The sequence below is a fragment of the Lethenteron reissneri genome, chromosome 11 (assembly GCF_015708825.2).
Source record: "Lethenteron reissneri isolate LAM-NWPU_2019-01 chromosome 11, ASM1570882v1, whole genome shotgun sequence".
NCBI classification, from domain to species: Eukaryota; Metazoa; Chordata; class Hyperoartia; order Petromyzontiformes; family Petromyzontidae; genus Lethenteron; species Lethenteron reissneri.
The window spans coordinates 8,900,331-8,912,889 of NC_083789.1; the positions used below are offsets into that span (position 1 = coordinate 8,900,331).

The 12,559-nt window shown below is 47.5% G+C and overlaps 1 protein-coding gene across 2 annotated transcripts in view; it reads left to right on the forward strand.

The window, feature by feature from the left end:
- LOC133341418 (uncharacterized) overlaps nt 1-12,559 on the forward strand; it is a 36,191-nt gene that overhangs the window by 1,526 nt on the left and 22,106 nt on the right. For both annotated transcript variants that reach the window (XR_009755045.1, XM_061550027.1), the window contains exons 2-6: nt 3,816-3,914; nt 9,044-9,181; nt 9,580-10,492; nt 11,190-11,372; nt 11,803-11,940. Coding sequence is in view for 1 of the 2 variants with exons in the window: in XM_061550027.1 (XP_061406011.1) it covers nt 9,165-9,181; nt 9,580-10,492; nt 11,190-11,372; nt 11,803-11,940 (1,251 nt within the window). In the remaining variant the exon portion in view is untranslated. The remainder of the gene's footprint in view (nt 1-3,815; nt 3,915-9,043; nt 9,182-9,579; nt 10,493-11,189; nt 11,373-11,802; nt 11,941-12,559) is intronic.

Here is a 12,559-nt window from a genome sequence, read left to right on the forward strand (position 1 = left end):
AACGTGGCCATCCTTCAGACGCCGACCTCAACGCAGCGGCGGCTCTGCAATCTACCATTAACATGCTAATCTCTCACATTAACATAACTAGCCCTGCCCACTTCGTTTATGACCCTTGGACTACACACATTTTAAACCTTTAAAACAGTCTGCAGTCAGCAGCTTTCCCCTTCTTTTTTAAATCCTTTATATTAAGTTCACTTGCTTGCTTACGACCGTGCAAATCTTTCTGTCGTTTTTTAACCCACTTCCCGTGATCCAATCGTTGTGCGTGACAATGTATTTTCATGAAAAAAAATTCAAAAATGTTACACTTTTTAGGAAAAAATAAATTATATTGAATTACCAATTGCTTAATGGTGGCAGCCATTCATCTGACCCATAGGTGGCAGCCATCTCAAGCCAGAGGACGAGAGGACTCTAGCCGCCACGCATATAAAGGATTTATAGTGAAAAACTTTGTTTTTACGGGTACATTTTTTCCTCCTGATGACGATCGCTTGTGTTGTGATCGAAACGTCGTTGTTTTTTTGTTTATTTTCTTTTTATTAATCTCCTATCTACCCAAAGAATATGAATTCCTGCAGTCACGAAAGCTTTAAGTCAAGATTTAAAACAGGTCATGTTACATATTCTTGGTTCTTTCGGTAAAGTCACGTAGAAGGGAAAAACAATACAATAATACAAATAAAACTATGCAATTCTCACGACGTTTCGATTGCAACACAAGCAATCATCATCAGGTGTGAAAACAACAGCAAGAAAATTTGAAAAAAGTGTGAGAATTGTATTGTTTTATTTTTATTATTTTTATTATTTCATTGTTTTTCCCTTCTACGTGACTTTACCGAAAGAACCAAGAATATGATACCCTGCAGGCACGAAAGCTTTAAATCGAAATTTAAAGGTAATGTTACGGCTAGTCGATTGACAATCCTGCGTTGTGTGTTATTTTTTTGCTGTCTCGAACCCTCCATTTGTCATGTTGATCTCTCCTCGCTCGAAGGTGTGCTACGTTGCAGGTCGCAGAAGTGTTATTGCAAAGTGTGCCGATGTTCATCGGGAATCTCGTTAGATCTCGCAAGCTGAGCAGTTTTGGGCCTGTATAGTGTCGAGACGGACAGCCACCATGCATGGCAGGTTGTTATAGGCTCCAACCGCGCTGCTATGTGCTGAGCAGCAGAGGGAAATGCAACAAAATCCATTGTTGTAATGTACTGCTCTCCCATATCTTTGCTCCCAGCGTTCACCGACTCGGACTAACCAGCCTGGTGAAGTCTGTTCAAACAACCCCCCTGGGTGACCCACACGGCATACACAGTGATCCTCATCCAGCAAAAAGCTCCGCACGTGTACAGTGCATATCGTTTACTTACAGCACACAGCGGTATAATGATGTAACGCAGTCGTAATAAAATGACACCCCGGAGGCCCGTCGACATCGCTTAAGGCCTTAAGTGTTGATATTGCTTGAGCAGTGCACAAAGGAATCCTCAAACGTTATTTTCCCCTCTTTGCAAATCGTGCGGACTGTGTGTTGACAGACGGAGGAGATCTCGTGGGACTGAGCAAAGCGATTTTTAAAATGGAGAAGCAGAGAGAGGTGGGGGAGTTTTCCCACCGATGCATTGCGCAACCTCTTTTTTTTTCTTGCAACGCCGCAGATGTTTTAACAACATCGGAGGAATCGTCTTGCGCGGTGCGGTTCCGCGTTTTTTTTGTCATATTTGACAATGACCATTAAATGAAATCTCCTTCGGAAGTAAAGGTGTACCACCTTTTGATTGGTAACGACCACAAAAATAGCTACCCCTCTCACCCATCCACCCACGGTTTTTATTGGAATTTTTTTTTATCCCTATGGTCTTTATTAATCTTTGAGCGCATGCCAGCATTTAATTTAAAACAATTAATACGATTTAACAAACACTTGTAGGCACATTGAAGTAAATTAAGTCTTCCATTTGCCTCTGCACATGAGCGTGATATGTTTTAATGTTTTCCAGCTGCATTTTGTTTCGGCAGACAAATGCTGGACAGGTTTCAACCCTCACTTAAGTTGGGGGCCTGAGCTCAATTCCTGGCCGCAGCTGGCAGTGGAGAGTGGAATTAGAACTGGTGCTTTGCACACCTAGAGTTGCCGCCTTTGTGTTATGTAAAAACCGGAACACGTCGTGGGAAGAAGAGTAATCTCGCAGTGCCATCATCTAGTGATGTATTTGTATTAATGCACATTTGACAAAAAAAACCTGGACTTTTAATGTCCTGGGAAGACTGACCGATTTCCCAGGACAGCAGCTGCCTCTACAAGAGGACGATCCTTGGGAAAGCAGGACGGGTGGCAACCCTGCACCCCGAACCTCCAACGTCACCAACATATGCTGGTCAATGTGAATTGTTGAAGATGTCATTCCACTTGATGTTAGTTGTGGTTAGAATACAGCTCAGATCGGCGGTTTGATAGTTGCAGCATGCTATCCACTCGTGCCACTGCTTCAAAACGAAGCCATAAAAAGATGTTGGATCTTATTGCGTGCATTTTACTTGAAGCTCACAATCATGCAATTATTCTCGCACGTGCCGTTCATTCACACAAATATTGAGTGCAGTTTTTTGTAATTAGGGACTGCGAAGGAGGTGTAAGGATAGCCAAATGATGCCAAATAAACCCAATTAGTCGGGATCGTTACGCCAATTACAGTTATAGCTATTTTCGTATTGAATGCACGCTGAGAAAAAAATGAAGAGCTCACTTTACGTCGGAGTTGGCTCCAGAAATTACTCCTCACTTTTCATTATCACAGAGGTCTGTCAACTCCGTGCCGCGGATTTGCGTTGCTTCACAGAATATTATTTATTTATTTAGTTGTTTGGAACACTGCATTGTGATCATGGCAATTAAACTCCGCGTTCGAGTCGAGCCAAAGTGCCTTCCCGCTCTAATAAGCAATGGGATGGTGCTCATCGCAGTTGGCGGCTCTGATTTATTTGCCTCTGAAGGATTTATTGCAATTAATTCAATAATTTCAATATTTATTTCAAAATGGACACAGCAATAATTTGTGTTGTGAAATAATAGTAATAATATATCTCGACAGCATCTTTTTGACATCAATACCATTAAATAAATTAACATTTACAAATATAAATCAACCCTTTGGCAATCCACTGCTGAACGAAGACCTTCCCACACAATGTTGATCGATAACTGCGGTTTGGTGAAAGGAGAGCCTATGAACCGTTTGAGGTATCACTCTAATCGAATCGGTCACCGGAGCGCAGTCGCTAACCGCTGTAACACCACTCCACGTTAATTGGCAAGGCTGCGGAGCGGTAAATGAGGGTGGTGGGTGAAGACCCAGCCGTGGTTGGGTCGGCATACAGAGGTCGTCATGGTTACTTTGACATGCTGTTTAACCCGTCAAAGGATTGCTGACCTGGCCGTAAGCCCTCTGCCTATCACCACGGCCCCCACGTCGTCACGCTGCTGCACGTACTCCCTGTGGTCGCGTGGATTTGTCTCCGGGTCCTCCAGTTTATCCCTCCTTATTTAAAACGTGCATTTAGAGTATTTGGCTGCTATCAATTTCCACGTGATAAGTCACTTCGTTGAGCGATCATTTGTGGCCAGGTCGCTTCTCAAAAAGAACTAATAGCTCCGTGGGCCTTACCTCTTAAAATATAAAAATGATTTAGTTTTTTTTTAAATATATAGTTTACCTACTTGGTGGTGGTTGCGATATCCAGATTCTCTCTCGCACAAAACCACGCTGTACCCATGCGTCTGCATGTGTGTGCGTCTCGGATTGATGCAGGCACTGGCGAGGCGAATACGAGGCTACTGGGAGAGCATCGCTGGATTGACAGCCAAGGGCGACCTGGTCAGGAGACGATCCCGGCACCCTGCCACAATGGTGAATGCCTAGCCAGACCGTCTGGGTTATTTGGTGCCTTTACACACTCCCGCGGCGAGGCTGAAGAGGGAAGCATACTTTACAAACGTCTGTGGGCTTGGCATTCATAGAGGCAAGCGAACAATACATTGTAGAGTGTTAACAAAATGAGGTCGACTCTTCATATTTGGAGGTCTGTAGTATGTTAAACAATGCCAGCCAAATAAACCTTGTGTAATGTTGCGTTCAATATGACATGGGTAATTCTTTTTTACTTGCGCAACGAAAAGATTTAGGTTTTAAAGGTCGCGCTGCAGAGCTCGCCGACGTGTTTTCAGGGTCTTGCCGCGCATCGTATGGCACGATGTCCAAAGTTTATTTTTTACTCCACTTGCTGGGAGCTTCAGCAACTGAATTGACACACGTACGGTGAAACCTCTGACATCGTGTCGAACAACATTCAGTGCAACAACCCCCTGAAAATACGTCGGAGAGCTAATCAGAAAACTTGCGAGGCATCGCCTGGGATAGGGACCGGATCATTTAGTGAAGTGCTCGCTCAATCAGACATTGTGGTGCACTTTAATGGGCAACAAAGCACAGCTGAGTCACATCATAATTTTAAAAAATAACATTGCCGGCCTCCACATCATGACCCCTTTCTGTACCTCTCATTAAGACAGCTGCTGGCTGGAAATCCCTCTCTTGTGCCAAATGGCCCTTAATCAGCTGGCCCCTGCGGATTTCTGCAAAGCCATAAAAAGGGGAATAAATCGGCGCAAATCAACTTTTGCTGATTCCAATTATATCTTCGGCACATGCAGTTCTGTACATTTTTAAGGACCCAACACCACACACCATGTGTACTGTGGCCGCTCTCAATGATCGGCCGTAACACAAGCTATGCACCGATGACGAGCAGCCCTGTGGGTGCCGTGTGTGTGTGTGTGCGCGCGCTATTTGTGTGTGCCGTGTGTACGCGCGCTATTTGTGTGTGCCGTGTGTACGCGCGCTATTTGTGTGTGCCGTGTGTACGCGCGCTATTTGTGTGTGCCGTGTGTACGCGCGCTATGTGTGTGTGTGCCGTGTGTGTGGGCCCACACTCGCTCTCTACACACCTGGCATCGGCTCAGCTGCTCCCGGAGGACGAATTTTGATCACGTAGATAAAACTAATTTAATTTTAGCAGGTAAGGCTATATAGCTCTTTTTTTCAGAAGCGACCTGGGCACAAATGATAGTTCAACGAAGTGGCTTGTGTGGAAATTTATAGCAGCCGAATACTTTCAACGCGTATTGATTTTAAATGTGGAGAGACACGCAAACTCCAAATATACAGGCGTCAGGATCGGGATCGAACCTACGGCATCCCATTAAAACCAGGTAGTTAACCTTTTGCCACCATGTCTGCCCCAGCCCAGAGGTCGCAGCAGCAGCAGCAGCAGCAGCAAGAACAGTGGTGAACTCCTGTGTCCCACGTGTGCTCACCTGACCTCCCCAGCGGTAATTGTTTGACTTGAAGAGAGAAGGGTTTAGGGTTTTTTTGTTTATTTTTTTTTGCTTCTCGCACACAAATATGTTTTGGCGTCTTCTCGCAGTTTTATTCCTGGGGCACTTTTGTAGAGTCACATTACAAGACAAAGTTTCTGTTCAAAAACATCACACGAGAGCACGGGTACTCCCATTTGTCTTCGAATGGCAGTCAGAGATTTGAGATTTTCACAGGAATTATTGTGAAACGTCCTTAAAGTGTTTATTATTATTATGATGCTTGCACATGGGGTGGGGGGGGGGTACACTTCCCAACACACAAACTGCTTTAAAATTATAATTTGTCTTGTGAAATATTCGATTTTCCGAGCTGAGGTTTAGCCAAATGGAATGAAAAGCGAACGCTTGTTTTTCCACAATTTTACGAGATGAAGAATTAATTTGAAACTCCCACAACTGCAGTGCAACAGTCTGTGTCGGAGATAAATCGGAGATCTACCTGAGATCCCTTGAAGTGACTTCTGTTCAACACAGTATGGGGCAGCATATTCCCACCTGGTCTGGTACAGAGAAGTAAGGTTCTTCACGTGACATTCACGGCAATGTTTTCATTCTCAAAGCTGGAATTTAGACAAATTAAGTGCAGACCTAGATTTACTGTGATGTCATCAAGGGGCATAAACCATCACGTAAACTCCGGTCATCCTCGCAGCGGCTTTTGGCTAGCCATCGAACAAAGACGGTCACCGCATCTCACGCTTTCAGATGCGCTTCTGCGGCCGTCTGGAACGCTCTTCCTTCCGATATTAGGATGTCACTATAGCTATGCACTTTACGTCATCCAGATTAGAAACTAGTTTCTTTAGAAGTGCTTTTTGTGTTTAGTTTGTCCCCCCCCACCATCCGCACCTCTGATTAGCATGGTTGGTTACGTACGGTGCGAAAGAAGTTCAACATACATGTGTTTTTGCATTGTCATTGGTGACTGGGCTCAGACCATCAACCAAAAAAATACAAAAATACACTTGAGAATCCAGTTTAATGAAAGGTGGCTGCCCTGAATTCTAACCTAGGATCGGGTCTCAGCGTACCATCTCAACCCTGTGACCTCTGATCCACCCGGTCAATCTCCATGTGATAAACAAAAGGCTTATTTAATGAGATATTTTGTGCAGTATTTGCTGTTTGGGCTGAAGCCATCAACTTGCTGCTGCACTTGAAATTTCCAATTTATTTCACAATTGGGTAAAAACCCGGATTTGAACAAAGTATCCAAGCAATGAGCCAGCGCTGCTAAATCCCACCCATGATTAAATTTGGTCCTTCTATACGAGCTGAGTTTATAGTTTCAGCCCGGTTAGGAATGGCAGCACACAGCAAAAACCATCACGTAACAAAAATCACAGAAATTGCCAAAAGGAATAATTTTGCGAACTAAACCTTTTCATTTGATTGCCATGCAACAACAAAATACATATTCTATATCCAGGAGTATGGAAAAGTGCAGCTCCAATTTCGGTGGTTGAAAGGTCACTTTGGAGATATTTCAGAAGGCGTTATATAATACTCGCCTTTTGCCTGTCCAAGGACGGGTGCATTGCAGTAAATCTGAAACTTGCAAGCAAAAAGCAGACCACAACGTGGTATTCATTGCATTAATGCGCGTGCAATTTTTGAGGGCACGGTGACACAGACCTATTTCATTTTAAGGTTATAATCCCTTGTTCATCATGACCTCCTTTTTACTTCTATGTCTCAATAGCGTTAAGGAGATCGCGTGACGCGAGGGTTCTGCCTTTGTAATGAGGAGGGGGGAGGAGGCGCCTCGGCCCCCCATGTGGAGTGACGTCAGCCACTAATTATTATGAACGAGGGGGGGGGGGGGTGTCTGTTTGGAGGACATCACCTGTTCATGATTATTAATGAGGGGGCTGGGCAACGTAGAGTGACGTCACGAGCGTTGCACACAGACATTCTTGGCTTAGTAGGTAATAATAATGGGGGGGGGGGGGGTGTCCATTTGGAGGACGTCACCTGCTCATGAATAATTAATGAGGGGGGCTGGTAGATGTGGAGTGACATCGCGAGCTTTAAGGACATTCCTGGGTGATTATAGTAGGTATAATGGCAAAGTGCACGAAATTGTACCTAAACAAATTTAAGTTTCCGCTCCTCCTTTCTGCTTGTGGAGTGACGTCATCGTTATGACGCGGGGGTGGGGTACCCAATATGGAGTGACATCAACCGTTCATGATTATTAATGAGGAGGGGTGGGGGGTGTCCATTTTCAGGATGGCACCTGCTAATGAATATTAATGAGGGGGGCTGGTCGACGTTGAGTGACATCACGAGTGTTCAGGACATTCCTGGGTGATTATAGTAGGTATATCACCTTCTATGGAGCGTTCTCGTATATACAGGGTGATACATCAAGTCAGCTCGAGTTCCACTTGAATTCTATTATCTCACGTTATGACACCAATAGCATAATTAAAATATAATTGGCATGTAAAAAACACCAAAATAGAAATTTACACAACTTTCCCTGGGTCTTTGTTTCTTCCCCAGATGTTATAATGCATTAAACAGGGTCACTACATTCCGCCCTTCCTCGCTAATGTTTCTTAAATAAAATTGCAACGTACAACAAACGCATGGGGGTTAGAACCATTACCTCCAATTACATCAACACTGAACATATTGCTGCCCTATTGACTTGCTCGATGCTACTTCTGCTCGGTACACGTAGAATGTTGTTGGTAAGTTGTTGATAGGTCGAGGAGGTGACATGGCTCATTGGTAGCTCATCTGCCTCTTGTTGCAAGGTTTGTATTCTAAGATAAACTCTTGTTTATTTTACCAAGTGAGGCCCACTGAGCTAGACAGCTCTTTTTCAAAAACAACCTGGCCACAAATGATAGCTGAATAAAGCGGCTTATCGCGTGGAAATTTCTAGCAGCCAAAAATGATAAACGCATGTTGATTCTAAATGTGGAGGGAAAAACCGGAGGATTCGGAAAAAAACCCACAACCACAGGGAGAACATGCAAACTCCAAATGTACAGGCGTCATGGTCTGGATGGAACCCACAGCCTCCTGCATACCAGGCGAGGTAGTTAGTAACTCACCCCCATGGTACCCCAGTTAAAATCCGGCAGGCCTGTCCTATCTATAACTGTGAGTATATTAACCAGAAAATGTGCGGTCTGCTTCGCAGTGGGCCTTAAAGATACCCCGACATCGTTTTAAAGGAGTAGGCCATTGTGTGTCTGTGCCATGATCCAAATGCTAAAAATGACTCCATTGGTATTACAAACAGCAGCAGTCATCACTTCCTACTGGCAGACTGATGCCCGATAGCAGGCCAAGTGCTGAGGGGACAGCTGCCACTGTTTGAAACAAGATGCAATGCAAGTCACTTAGAATCCCTGGCGGTAAAGGAGGACTCTCTATCGAACGTTAATCACAATCATTCATATGTGGTTACTGGCTTGGAAATTGTGCAATGAGAATTTTGAGATAGATTTTGCATTTTGGACCCGCGTGATAATTTCCTGAACTGCCTGATATTACGGTGGAATGAGTATTTGCAGATGAGAGATTGGGCACAGGCCACATGCACGTACGACGTGCACACATTCATCCTGCGTTTTGTTACAGAGGAAATCTGGGCCTCCCCTTATCCTGCCACCACTGGTGGAAGCGGAGGAGGAGTGGGAGAATGGCGACTGTGGGATGGTCCCTCCAGCTGGCTGCGGCTCTCCATCGATAAACGCAGACGATGCATCACTTGATCGGGTATGACAGCTCATGCCGTCAGGAGCACTCACTGTCTCAAATATATATGAAATTAAAATAAATAAAATAATAATAATGAACAGGGTCGGGTACAGTTCTTGAGCCTCGCATCAGATGTACGTGGGTGAGTCCAACTTTTCCGCATTTACTTCCTGACCATCATTGACGTGTGTTCCACCACGGGGGGGGGGGGGGGGGGGAATACAATTTAATGCAATCAAGATTTCAAACTACCTTGGCAGCAGTGTGTCAGTTTTCGAAGTAGACTGAGATGGAATCTATTCAGAGAGTAGTGTGGCCATTTATTTGTGAGAGTCCGGGCAAGCTAATACGACAGCACTCACAACCGTCAAGCACTCGTGGGCGAGCCAATATATTTTTGGCATCTTGTCTTGCAGGACATTGCATTTTTCCAGACTTTCACACCAGAGGCCCTCCTGTCTGCGGTCGAGCGGATCGTGCAAGAACGCAGGAGGAGAAGTGGACCCCCAGTTGATCGACGCGAGCCAAGCGACAGCGGACTTGCCATCTCCTCCCCCTCTTGCCGCTCCACCACCGATACCAAAGGAAAATCAACGATCAGAAGAGGAGGACTTCGCCAACTCAGAAACTCTACCTTTTGATTTTACAGCTGCGGCAGCAGTGGCTGCATCCAGCCCGCTGACTGCTCTAATGGTGGAGGCTGACAACGCGGGGGTCCTGCCAGAATTGGCAAACGGCGGAGGCTTAATCTCCCGTTGTGTTAAGCAAGCGATTCGTGATAATTCGCCAACTAGGATGGCGCCATCCCCATCGGGTGCCAGGGATGAGCCCACGCAATTTGACGCGCGGCCACCTCCGAAGGCTCTGGCCGACGCGTGCGAGGCCAACTCGGACTTGGAGCCGGCGCAAGAATTCAAGGGGACGTTTGCCAACAGCGGCGCCGACGAACCGACATCTGTAGAACAGCAAGCAGCATCGAAGGGCACCGGCGCTGGCACGCAAAGGCGGGCGGAGATGCCCGCGCCCTCCGACATTCTGGACGGCGAACCGAAGCGCGGCGATGCTGGGCTGCGGGATGACGCCGGGGCGGCCGAAACCAACGACGCCAAAGACTTGGAGCCCCGCGGGGTTCCCGCTGCTGTCGCTGCCGCCGCTGAGAGCAAGTGGACCGCCGAGGCGGAGGAATCGCCGCCGGGCCCCTTAGCCCTGGCGAGGATGTGCGAGAACTTCGAGGGCTGGCTCGCCCGACTCGAGCACCGAGTCTCCGCTCGCGACTCCGTGAAGAGGCTCGAGTTTCCCCAATGCCGCGACGAGCTCAACGCGTTCGTGGTAACTACCGCCACGCAGCCATGACCCTGGGAGTCGCTTCACCCCCGTCGCAGTTGGCACTCCCCCAGGGAAATATTTACGCACCTGGCACACCACATCCAGGGTGCCTCTCGCTATTGGCTGTGGATCCTAACTACGTGCCTACGCCCAGCCTAGGAGCGAAGTATATAAAAAAAAGTCACGTGAAAAATGTATCCTTGGCAAATAAGCCTGGATTTGTGAAGGTAAAAAAGGGTTAAGGTGCGCAGCCCTGCAATCGCATGCTCATGTCACTGCTGGAAGAATGGTGTCCACTCGGGAGAGCTGCTGCGGAGGGTATTTGGCCTGCTCGTCCACGCTGGCCAGGCATCCTAGAATATGTTGCTCACACTGTACCCCCCCACTACATGTGACCTGGGGGCACCCATTTTAAAGCTGCTGGTTGAACAGAACACTGGAGGGTATTTAAGAAACGTGCCCCATTGTTTCAACTGTCATGCTGGGAGATGGAATCGAACTGGTGACCTCTGGACCGCAAGTCCAATGAGCTGACGCAAAATAAACTGGAGGCTGATTAAAATTTCAAAAGAGAGAAAAAAGCTACTGAAAGTTACGCACCTCGCTTCTCCCCCCAACCCATATTTCTCCCGCTGGTTCCTGGCTTTGACGCTGCCTGCACCCCCCCACTCTCCACCGCCGCCCCCTCCCTGTGTGCCAGGCAGTGCAGCACGAGGTGCAGCAGGGGCTGACGCATCTCGAGGAGCTCAAGGTGCGGCACCGCCAGCTGCTGTGCTCCCACGACCCGGGCACCGTGGCAATGCAGCGGCCACGCGTGCAGGCCTGCAACCACCGCTGGGTGGGCCTCAAGAAGGTGGTGGCAACGATCATCAAAACCCTGCGGGTGAGCGGGGTGCCTCCTTTTCCCCCGCACGACAGAGCCACGACAGAGCCACGACAGAGCCACGCCGGCGCGGTCTGGCGTGGATCGAGGGAGGCACGCCCGGTGTTTTTTTTTTCCACTGTAGAAACCGAGCTCTCCCGCTGACGTCGCACGCGGTGGAACGGGCCTGTAACACCCGTAGAAGATGTAGCGATGCTGCGTGTGTGGGTCATGCTGACGGACGTCGCGCGGTGAAAGAGTCGAGGCACTTGTAGGTGGTATGGTGGCCCTGTGTCCTCGCGGTCAACTGATGGACGTTGCATGCGATGAATGAGTCGAAATGCATGTAGTTGACAGTGACGCTGCGTTTGGTGAGCCATTTCTAAACTTGTGCCACGCTGGGATTCTGGACGGTTGCGCGACATGCTCGTCTCTCCGTGCACTTTTGTAGCGCTCTGTGGCTCAGTGGGAGGAGTTCGAGGGGGCGTGCAAGGACCTCATGGTGTGGCTCACGGAGACGGATCTGCGGCTCACAAACCTCGAGCACTTTGGCGAGTGCGAAGCGCAGGCCCGGAGCGACCAGCTCAGGGTATGGATCGTTTGTGTATTTTACCGTCTCTCAGCACAGGGACTGAAGGCCCAAAATGTCCAGTTGGGCCTGTACCAAATAGCGCTTGTAAAGCTGTAATCGGTGAAAGAACATGTGCGGGAGTGAAAAGAAACGATGGAGGTAGGAGGGCATTCTGAAGTGGAGATGCAAAGCGGCCTTTAAAACAAGTTTGCAGAAAGATCTTGATTTTGAAGCTTTCGTGACTGCAGGAATCCATACTCTTTGGTTCTTTCGGTAAATTCACGTAGGTAGAAAAATAATAGATCACGACGTTTTGATTGCAACACAAGCAATCGTTATTAGGTGGGACAATCACAGTAAGAAAAAACTGCTGAGGTCGGTGAGAGATCTGCCGTGGCACGAGGTTATATAGGCCTCGGCAGAAGGGGGGGAGAGAGAAGTGGGGGGGGGGGGGAAGGAGGCGGGGCACAAAGTGGAGCCCACACCAGCACCCGAGTCACTGGAGTAAAGTGACCTGGGTGCTACCACCTACGTGACGTTACCGAAAGAACCAAAGCGTTTGCAGAATGAGTTTGTTCATAATAAAGGTTTTTTTTGGTGAGATTGCATAAATATAAATGTCTCGCTAACCCACCAC